This window comes from Sander lucioperca, chromosome 2 (genome assembly GCF_008315115.2).
Source record: "Sander lucioperca isolate FBNREF2018 chromosome 2, SLUC_FBN_1.2, whole genome shotgun sequence".
In the NCBI taxonomy this organism is placed as follows: domain Eukaryota; kingdom Metazoa; phylum Chordata; class Actinopteri; order Perciformes; family Percidae; genus Sander; species Sander lucioperca.
In genome coordinates this window covers 14,718,829-14,729,805 of record NC_050174.1, presented here as the reverse complement: position 1 = coordinate 14,729,805, position 10,977 = coordinate 14,718,829, and the positions used below count along the sequence as shown (strand labels likewise).

The 10,977-nt window shown below is 44.1% G+C and overlaps 1 protein-coding gene across 3 annotated transcripts; it reads left to right on the top strand.

Moving 5' to 3' along the window:
- The first annotated feature begins 1,599 nt into the window (after positions 1–1,599).
- Positions 1,600–10,881, top strand: dnajb5 (DnaJ heat shock protein family (Hsp40) member B5). 3 transcript variants are annotated; one of them, XM_031309019.2, is made up of 5 exons: positions 1,601–1,877; positions 2,211–2,365; positions 3,235–3,511; positions 4,372–5,027; positions 8,835–10,881. In XM_031309019.2, the coding sequence occupies exons 3-5, from the start codon at positions 3,301–3,303 to the stop codon at positions 9,066–9,068; spliced, it is 1,101 nt and encodes a 366-aa protein (XP_031164879.1). In that variant the 5' UTR covers positions 1,601–1,877; positions 2,211–2,365; positions 3,235–3,300; the 3' UTR covers positions 9,069–10,881. The 3 variants fall into 3 exon arrangements, with proteins under 3 accessions (XP_031164880.1, XP_031164879.1, XP_035849641.1); XM_031309020.2 differs by lacking the exon at positions 2,211–2,365 and having other exon boundaries at positions 1,600–1,877; XM_035993748.1 differs by lacking the exon at positions 1,601–1,877 and having other exon boundaries at positions 1,945–2,365.
- The last annotated feature ends 96 nt before the right edge of the window (positions 10,882–10,977 follow it).

The window sequence follows — 10,977 nt, the reverse complement described above, 5'->3', positions numbered from 1 at the left end:
TGAAATCTGACAAGTAATGCTAAAACTGCTGACAGTGATGAGTAAACATATAGTATAACCATGTGTACTGTACACTTGGCACAGTAAGGTGCAGATTTCCATCAGTGCATGGCAGTTGATTTCAACATGTCCCAGCGTCCATCACAGGCTGAACAGAGGACCCTGCATGACCAGTTGCTCAGTTGGGACAGCTGCACTGGCCTGAAGTCCCTCCCTGCTGCCCAAACACACACTCAGCTGGACACACAGGAATGTCTCTCTATGTACTCTTACATTGTTTTGAATGTTTAGTGTGTGTGAGTAGGCCTACATTCATATGTGTGAGAGCAAGTTTGTATTTGTGTGTCAGACAGGCTCCATCAATTGAGACACCCACTTTTCTAGCACCTCCTCGCCAGTCCCGGTGGGGAGTGATGACTCAAGCTTAAATGAGTCTTTTTTCTTTCTTTCTCTCTCTCTCTCTCTCTCGCATTAACCCAGCAAAGCACAAAGCACTTCGCCCCGCTAAGGGTACCTACTTATTGATAAAAAGCATTACTAATGACTCAGACCTCCTCCGGTGGTGTACTAAGTGTGATTTCTGCTTGTTGGTCTGCTCTGGACTGACAAGAGTGAAGTGAAGTCAAGAAGGAATGTTTGGAATATAATGTGCATTTAGTTTGTTGCAAGAACTAAATATCCCTACAATGAATGATTAGAAAAACTTTTGAAGAAGTTAATGTTGGTTTATATCTGGATTGTGGGACAGATAAAGAGGTTGAGGTGTAAATTAGGGGCAGAGCAAGGCTGGATTACCAACCAGTCAATCTGCCTCAGGGTCCCATAGCTTCAGCCTGGTTTCTTACAATTTAATAGAATATTTATTTGGGAATAAGCACTGCTAAATACGTAATATCAGTAAACATGATAAGGTCTTAAGGTGGATCCTGGAAAGGAGTTAATGATGTCAATTTGAAGGTTTAGAGTTAGGGAAGGATGTTTCCAAGTCGATTTTCAGTGCCAGAGTATCTCACAGCATCCCTGGGTTTGATCGTGGGGTTAGGCTACTGTTGGAATTTCAGTTAGGGGGGAGGGCTTGTATAAGGTCGAGACATGAATCAAGGGCATGCTGGGTTATTTTGAGGGCACTGTGCAGGTTTAGAGTTAAAGAAAGGGTTAACATTGGGGTTCAGTTTAGGGTTTGGTGTTGGGGAAAGTAATAGAAATACACCCTGAGTCTTTACAAAAACAGAAGATCAAAATCAGGGTTCTAAATTAGCACCATCTACTATCCAAATGCTGGTAAAATATGCAAGTGGCTGGTAGATTTGCTACACCCACCAGCCAAAAAAACAATGGTAGCCTACTTTATTGAGTGGCTGGTGAAATTTGAACATTGAATAGCCATTCGGCTGGTGGACGAAAAAGTTAATTTTGAACCCTGCTCAAAATGCGTGTGTATGAAGTCATCAAGTGACTCAGTAGTGTAATACCAACTCAACCCAGACACGACTACACGATCACGCACCAATTTTTTTTATCAGGTGATTGTTTTCTGTCAACTATCGGGACTCTCTCTCTCTCTCTCTCTCTCTCTCTCTCTCTCTCTCTCTCTCTCTCTCCAAATATGACTCTGTTTCCCTGCACAGTGAACCACAGCCTCCGACATGCCTGCTCAGACTGATAAATCTTACGAGAGGAGACAAGTAGCACTGCCACTGCTCTGTTTATAATTCAAATTCTTAAATCAAACTTCACTCTAAATGTAACCTATTCGTGAGTAGACGTTGAACAAAGAGCCCTGCTGGTTGAGAGGTCAGGGTTTGCTCTCCAGACTGCAAACGGATTTTTTAGACCCAGACAGGACCAGTAATATCGGACACAAGGCAGCGGGCTCGGTAAGGAAACAAATCTCTCTTTTTTTTGTATTTTTAGGCGAAAGCTGGCTACATTTTTACACCGCAGGTCGGACCGGGGGAGATCATGGGGGAGTAGACAAATTTACCGACCATGATTAGTCTGTTACCTCGCATCACAGCCTCGATTAATAAGTGAATTATGATTTATGTATGCATATTTATGAATGAACCACAATATGTGAACTTTTTGTCCTTCTTATAGTTGTGGTTATGTGATGGATGGATGTAGGTTTTATGGCAGGCTGGAAGTTGTCCGAGGTTTTCCAGTGAAACGTCAGATGCACCTCAGTGTTTGGTCACCGGTTATTTCAGAGCCTGTGATCCTCCCGACGTTCCTGACGTCAATGTATAAGGACCCAGCAGTGCCGGGGCGGCAGGCACATAAGGGCTGAAGAAAAGAAAGAGATTGAATCCTGACCGGACCCTGTTGATTTTGATATAGTCTTAATTTATTGCTGAGCATTCTGGTAGGCTTTTCTTTATTTCATTTTCTTTTCTTTTCTTTTCATTATCTTCCTATACATTTGCGCATCCCTCGATCTTTGTCTTTATAACCTGCTATTCATTGTATGGGTTAATATGGGAAATATCTCGGATTTATCATTCGGTAGCCTAGTATATAGGCTACAATACAATAGTTGGTGTAAATTATGGTATAAAGGTGTAAAATGTCGGGTTTTAAGATTTGGGGCTGTAGCCTACTACCTAATAGCGAAACGGTAACTCTTTGTCTGAAAAAGATTATTATAGCCATATCATAATGTCATACCGTTGGATGTAACGTGGGTTTTTCGTCGACTTTTGTTCTCTCTTGGACTGGTCATACAGGATCACTGTGTCCTGTTCAGAGGTAGGCTACAGCAGTGTCTCAGTGAAGAGGTTTGTGCTGTCTGACAGGTTGTGTGTCTCCAGCAGGTTTAACACCGCAGATCATCTGTAGGATCAGCAAATAGCCAAGTCAATTGTATGTAGGCCTAATTGCACACGATCACATTTCAAAATAAGTGCATTTGAAATAAGTTATCCCAGGTAGCCTATTATACCAGCCGGTCTGAGCTGAGAGGGAGAAGCCACTAAGCAGATGACGGGGATTCCTCTGCACTCCACCTGACTACATCAGCACAGCAACCACATCCCCATAGCAACAGCTAGTAAAACCAGCACTCAGTGTTCCCATTTCCAACTATCACTAAATAGATTTCACAGTAAAGTCCTAAAGGAGAGCTCTTGAGTGCACTCTGCACCTCTGCCAGGACACATATAGTCTGTTGGTCTGTCCAGCATCAGCCTGGGAGGAGTGTTATGAGACTAACAGTAGCCTTGTATCTCTCACCAGTGACTGACCACGGCCTGAGCTGAAGAGGGGGGTCCCAATCCCGAGAGTGTATGCGTGTGTGCAGCTATGGGGAAGGACTACTACAAGACCCTGGGAATCCCCAAGGGCTCCAATGAGGAGGAGATCAAGAAGGCCTACCGGCGCATGGCACTGCGCTTCCACCCTGACAAGAACAAGGATGCCAACGCCGAGGAGAAGTTCAAGGAGATCGCAGAGGCCTATGAGGTACTCAGTGACCCCAAGAAGAGGGTCGTCTATGATCAGCTAGGAGAGGAAGGTGAGGAGGGGAGGTTCATGTCTGGGTTTGATCCTGTCTGTCTGTCTGTGTCTGTCTAGGATCATTGAGTGAAAGCGGTCAGAGAGTGCAGGCAGAGCAGGATCCAGCGCTCTGTCAGTGAGGCCTTGTTAAACAGGCGTTATGATGTATTAAGTTGTTATTAAAAATAGCTCAGGAACAGCATCTAATATCGCAGTGGAGGGCTTTGGTGGTCTTCAGTCACTGAAGTAATAATACTGTGTCTCTTCTATAGTTTATTGTGTGTATGTATGTGCAGAAATGTGTGTGTTTGTCTATTGTTATCTTTAGTTTCAACATCACTTAGTAGCTCTAATACCTTATAGTCTACCTCAGCTGCCAGTGTAGTGTGCGTGTGTGTGTGTGTGTGCGTGTGTGTGTGTGTGTGTGTGTGTGTGTGTGTGTGTGTGTGTGTGTGTGTGTGTGTGTATGCGTGTGTGTGTTAGCTGACAGACAGATGGCTTAAGATCATTACGTGGTTGAGATAGAAATAGCTGTGGCTGCTGTAGTTTGCATTTGTGGGTGTTTTGTGCATGTGTCTCCGTTGAAAAAGTGTGCGTTAGAGTGTGTATTTATGTGAGTGTGTTGGACAGAGTGACCTGGTATTTTATGAGTTCCTCCACCACCAGCGCTGTTGGAAGATCAGTGATGCTGTAAGATTTTTCCCATCCACGTGGGCTGTGCTCTCATCTGTGCTGTTACCCACGCACAGTTTTTATTCTGAACATTGTCCTGTGTCTGGTATCTGAGTTTGTATTGATGTGTGTTTTTCAGCACAGAGGATGTTTGAGTGTGCATTTGCATGTGAGGTCTCACATTCTTCTCTCTCTTTTCTCTCTCAGGTTTGAGGACAGGAGGCAGCAGCTCTTCAGGTGCTCCTGGCAGCGCAACATACCACTATACCTTCCACGGAGACCCACACGCCACCTTTGCCTCCTTCTTTGGCGGCTCCAACCCCTTCGACATGTTTTTTGGCTCCAACCGCAGCCACAGCCGCTCCAACGGTTTCTCCTTTCACAACGACCATGATGCAGAGCAGGACATGGACATGGATGAGGATGACCCCTTTGCTCATATCGGGAGACAGTTCGGCTTTCCAGGGGGGATGAACAACGGCTTCCCAGGGGAGGGCCGCAGAAGGAGGGGGGTGCCGTCAGAGCGCCTGGGGACCGGGCGAAAGCACCAGGACCCTCCGGTGGTCCATGAGTTGAAGGTCTCGCTGGAAGAGATCTTCCACGGCTGCACCAAGCGCATGAAGATCACCCGCCGCAGGCTGAACCCAGATGGGCGCAGCATGAGGACAGAGGACAAGATCCTTAACATTATCATCAAGAAGGGCTGGAAGGAGGGGACCAAAATCACCTTCCCGAAAGAGGGGGACGAGACCCCTGAGAACATTCCTGCCGATATAGCCTTTGTGCTTAAAGACAAAGGGCACGTCCACTTCAAGAGAGATGGTTCCAATATCATTTTTAACTGCAAGATCAGTCTAAAAGAGGTGCGTCTGTCCCTTTTCATCTAACCTCTCTCTCTTCGGTCTTGCTATCTGTCTATCTTTTGTCCTCTCTCCTTGTCACGGTTCTGCATGTAGATGAGTAAATAATGCTGCTGAGGTTAGGAGTTAGATTCCCAGTGGAGCAAACCAGGCAGAAACTTAATGCATTCATGGAGATGCAAAGGCTTGGATGAATATCCAAAAATTGTACACTTTTTTCCACTCCTTTTCTTCGTATGATTTTGTCCTGGGAACCTGGGTAAACGGTGGATGAGATGGAGAGGTGTGACTGTAATTTTTTAATTTGCTGCAGGGCGATCAGTGTACAGCAGAGTATCTGTCACTGCAGTGTGAGAGAAGCAGTGGGAATGTGGTGTCCTTGTGTGACCGGCGAAGAGCCATCGTCCTCACTTCTTCTGCACTGCTGTATGCATACATATTCATAAACACACATGCAAGCAGGCACACATTAAATGACACACAGGAATAAACATGCACACTCTTGTATCTTCGAGCGTGTTTGCACACACTTGGTTAAAGATTGATTGTAGTGTGACAGTGGTGACAATCCAGGCTGCTATTACCGTGACTGGCAGGACATTTAATTAGCCGCTCCTACGAGGGCAATGGGTCCAGCACAGCTCTGCTCTGTCTGTGAATTACACAAGCCTCAATGTTTCTAATAGCACTGCCACCCACTGGCCTGCGCACCACATGGTTGGCTTATTGACAGGTGTTCTCAAAGAGTAGGAGATGTCAGGGGAGTTGTTTGAACTCCACTCAAGCCAATTTTGAACAGTTTTTCTCTAAAAGCAGCACCAACTCTCCAGAAGTAATTCACTGGTAAACAAGGGCGCCTGCACACAGTCCATCTATGAAGACAGCCAAGTTAATGAGAGCGCATTGGAGTCACATTAAGCAGGAGATGGTACTTGATCAAACCTGCACAATGATTGAGTTTGCACTGTAGAACTCCCGGAGCTAAGTCCCCCACTCTTATGGCAGCCAGATAAGAGACTTAAGTCTGATGCAGCTAAAGACGGGATGGGGGATAGAAGGGGAAATGTGGATGGGGGGGGGGGGGGGTATCTGGGGAATATTATGAAAGTGGGTCAGATGATTCAGTATCCAAAGCAAATAAGAGCTCATATTCCACTGCTCCACTCTGCTCTGCTTCCCTGATGATGTGATGCTAAATGCTGCAGTGAAAACACAGCACCAGCTACATGCTGCACACCAGACAACCTGCTACATGTAATGTTGCAAATGTTATGCAACGCACCAGAAGATAATCTAACCTAGCAAACAAGATGATTGTTTCCAATCAGTGTGCATTCTATTGTACAAAAACAGAAGAGAAAGCAGATATAGTAATAGTTTGTCTTATTTTGACTGCTGTATGATTCCCCTGCTATTTGGTTGCTCAATTTAGTTTACTGCCTGAAGCATGCCCCTATGAGCAGTTTCATTTAGTGCCGCCAAGCTCGTTTGACCAAGCTATAAACTCCTGGGAGCCTCTGCTAGAGGAAACTTCCAGCCCTGCAATGTCTTCACTGTGACAGCAGTCAGAAGCAGTTAGAGAGCTTAGCAGAAATTTGACACAGTGATTTTCCTGAAACCGACCTATAACTGGATCTATCATCTGGCTCTTTCTGGCGTTACCGATGCCTCTGCAGTGTGCTGGTATCGTCTGTGGCAGTGCTTTTCGAGCTCCTGTCACCACTGCACTCAGCTCAGCAGCAAAAGCCACGTCCAAACACACATAGGTGCTAACTGTAACTGTTGGGCTCTAAAGGCAAAGTGGACAGCTTTTTACAGCTCCACTTCTGATATCAATTAGAAACGCATGTATACTGTTTATATACCTCAGTCTTGTGAGGACTCTTTGATTATGAGGACACTTTGAACTGGTCCTTTCAGCAAAAAAGCTGATCACTGATAACTGTTGGGATAACATTAGGATATGGCCCTCGGGAATAAATCTACAGATCATTCTCAGAAACATAGAAAAATCAAAGTGTATGTGTTTGTGTCAAACTCTAGAGCTATGTTGTCTGAGCTGAGGCTTATGCATTCAGTGGGCCCTCGGATCAGCTGGTAGTGTGTGCCTAGCGTCATAGCAACCTGTCTGTGTGTGTAAGACTCTTTTTAGTGAATGGTACTGTTCATAACAAGAGGATCAGCACTAGTGTCTATCACAGTCATGGGCTAAATCACCTCCTAATGTATGTAGCGGGTAAAAGGAGGTTGATGTCATGGCTGGAAAACTCCATCTGTCCTCTGAAGCAGCTGCTCTGCTTGACCGAACTTCAACTGTCCACATGTCCATCCCACTAAAAAAAAACACTAGACGAGACAAGAAAAAATTCTTCAGCAGTCTTAATACAAGATTGGCCACGTAATGACATGGACAGGGTGTTAGAGGTTAAGCATGTGCCAATGCATGCAAAATCACTATTACATCATGAGGGGCTGGTTACCTCGAGATGATTGGTGTTAAGAGTTGAGATTAAGAGTTGAGAGGGCAACTTGAATTGCTAATGCTTTCCATCAAAATGGTTGCCCTGAATAGAATATAGCTCAATGAAGATTCAGATTTGGATGTATTGCCAGGAAATTTGTTACACACATTCATGTTCCCCTCAGGAGGAATTGTAATAATCCCCTGACTTTTCATCTATGTGTTCAGTACAAATAGATTAGCCTCAGCTGTACCTTGTGTTTCAAATCAAATCATAAATTTGAACAGCTACGTCACAACCATATGGTCAGTGTCCCAAACCCTTTGAAGACCAAGATGTTCCACTATCATTCTTTAAAATACGTACTTTTTTTTTTACCCTTTTTATGTCCCCTCTGTAATTTTAAATGATTATTCTATTTTTCTCTAATTTCCAAACCCTTTCAATCCTAGTGAATTATAGGTCATCCACAATGGCTCTTCGTCTTATTTTTTCCACACCTTTATGGTATTTATTCGCTGACCTAATTTTGTTTAGAAAATGCATTATATAAGAAAATATTTGTATTAATCAAGATGTTCATTCACAGAGTTGTGGATTTAAATAGTTATTTTTATTCAGCGCAAATGTGGTGAGTGATGCTCACTGGAAAGTCTGTGAAGTCGTGATAACCACAGGTCTTTATGTTTAGTTTAGCCCTCTCTACGCTCTGACTGGATTCATTTGGCATTGTGATAAGGAGGTGAGGCTTAGTGTGTGTGTGTGTGTGTGTGTGTGTGTGTGTGTGTGTGTGTGTGTGTGTGTGTGTGTGTGTGTGTGTGTGTGTGTGTGTGTGTGTGTGTGTGTGTGTGTTCTCTCCCCTCGTCCTGCCAGCCCATCTGACAAGCCCTCCAACTATTTACGAGCTCAGCCGATTCCTGCACTTCATTAGCCCCGGCTATGAGACCGTTGCTAAAATTAGTCCCCTGTGCAATGTGTAGCCCCTCCAACACTGACACACACACACCCCTTCCACCTACACACAGCCACAAAGACTGGAAAACTTTTCCACTGCCAAGTCATGTTTTCCAAATGCTCCTGTTCCAAATGCTGTTCTGTAGACCCCACAGTGCTGCAGTTGATACTAAAACGATGTGTCAGTAAGGCCTACTTTTGCTCTCATACATACGCGATGAACACACACAGATAACACCTCTTCTCTTTGACTTGTTCGGAAGACGTACTGAGAGAAGATAAACTAAAGTTTTTAGATCATGGAAACATGAAGTCATCGAGATATTCATGGCTTTGGCATTTCATTCCTACTAAAGATATTAACTCTCTCAATCTCCTCTCTTCTCCCCTTCAGGCGTTGTGTGGCTGCACAGTTAGCATTCCCACGCTGGAAAACCGCATCATCTCGCTCCCCTTTCATGACATCATCAAGCCAGGGACGGTGAAGCGACTCAGAGGGGAAGGCCTGCCTTTTCCCAAGAACCCGTCACAGCGCGGTGACCTTATCGTGGAGTTTTCTGTCCGTTTTCCCGACAGGATTCCCCCTCAGTCCAGAGAGATTATCAGACAACACCTCCCCCAGTCATAGAAAGACTCACCTTCAACCCTTCCACCACCACACACTCTAGACTAAATGGCCCAAATCGAGAAAACCAACCCTTAATACCCTCATTGTAGTTTCCCTTCCCACTTCCCTGAGTTAATGCACGCAGCATTAAACAGACACTGTTGTTTGTAAGGACTTTACAGTGGGAGGATGAAGGAAGAATGCCTAGACAAATGGCAGTTTGTTTTGTTTTTGGCCCAAGCACACACATATACACACACACACACACACACAGACACCTGAGTAGCGGAGCAGTGCTGAGGATGGACTCAGCACAATTGTGGCTTTTACCAGTCCTTTCTTAACTCTGTTTTATACGGATTCATCAGTGGTTTTATATGCTGTCCAACTCTCTGATCCTTGTCTTTTTGTGATAGGATGAATCGTGAGATATTTTTTTAAAGATTTTTTTTCCAGGATTTTCCTTTCCAAAGAAAGTTTCAAATAGGATTATTTATTTTTACCTTGAGTGTACCAGCAGCTTCAGTATGTTCAGTGCAAACTCCCGGTTTTAACATAACTCCCAACCCCCCCACCTGCCACCTGCTTTTCTTATGCTTACAGTCCAATAAAGCATTGTGCTTGAAGTCTGTAGGCCATTTAGTAAGATCTGTCCTCCCTAAATTAGTTGTATTGATGTACTGAGTGCAATGCCACCACACACTTAAAGTCCTGTGTTATTTCAAACAGTATTAGCATATCTCAGCTGCATTGGAAATCTTGGAATGACAATCACGTACAATAACAGCAGTGTAAGCTTGGATAATACAATCTGCACATGATATGGGTGCTTTCCCTTCTGGACTGAATAGCCTGGCTCGCTATCTGAGGGACATTTCGGTGCCTTAGCCACATATGTGAACACTCACACACAGGTCACACTGTAATAAACACAACCAGCCATGTTAGGGGCACAACAGATGATGCACTATGCTGTGTTAGACATTGCCATTGGAAGCTGGTGATCTTGGAAAACAGGTAAGTAAGCAATGTAATGTCAATCACCATATTGTACTGTATGTGAGCGAGGACATTTTTAGGGGAGAGATTTGATACAAAACTCCTGAATTTTGCCAGTGCATCCCTGTAAAGTGCCGTACAAGTACATGTTGGATTTCCCAGAGAAATAAAAGCATTAAATGAATCTGAAGTCCACAGTAAATAGAGATTTTCTCTGGGAAATCCAGCTTTGTTGTGTATATACTGCTTTCTCTTGTGCCATTTGAAGGCCATGTCTCGGTGCTACTGTGAGCAGTGTCAAAAATAGACCCCCTTGGTGTCTACTTTTTTGTTTCATGGTTTCAATTTGTGATTTGATAATTGCTTCTGTCCTCTGTAACACGTGCACATCCAATTTTACGTCTGTTTTTTCAAGTAGAAAACCCTGTTTGGGAAACAGGTTTTGTAATATTGCAGCAGCCGTTCTCTGTCTCAGCTGCAGGGAGCTCTCTTCAGCTCTTCCTACTGTAGTTTACAGCAATGATAAGATGTATGTGTGAGAATGGTTTAGGAGGCCAACACTAGTAGGTCATATATATCTCATGTATGGGAAAATGTTTGAACGCAACATGTTGATAAATGCACTTTTATGTCATAAAAGATACTGACGAAACTTTAAGTTGATGATGGGAGAGACTTGAATGACTGCCTCTCAGAGCCTCCGGGGACGCTGGACTGTGGCTACAACCAGAATGCACAAGGGCTGCTGCCGAAAGACTGTAACTGCTTTTGTGCATTTTAAAATGTTTATGATCTTTTCATAATTGCAACAAATAAACCAAATGTGTGAACTTAACGGTGTGTGTCATATGAGTTTCTATGTATGACGAATGGTGCTATGTGCTTGTGCACCTAAAAATTTTTGCATACTACACAGCTATAGATAATATTA

Excerpts from the sequence above, each read along its gene's own strand:
- dnajb5 (XM_031309020.2), top strand. The coding sequence starts at position 3,301 with ATGGGGAAGGACTACTACAAGACCCTGGGAATCCCCAAGGGCTCCAAT. Across the intron at positions 3,512-4,371 it reads TGATCAGCTAGGAGAGGAAG|GTTTGAGGACAGGAGGCAGC; the intron begins GTGAGGAGGGGA and ends TTTCTCTCTCAG. Across the intron at positions 5,028-8,834 it reads GCAAGATCAGTCTAAAAGAG|GCGTTGTGTGGCTGCACAGT; the intron begins GTGCGTCTGTCC and ends TCTCCCCTTCAG.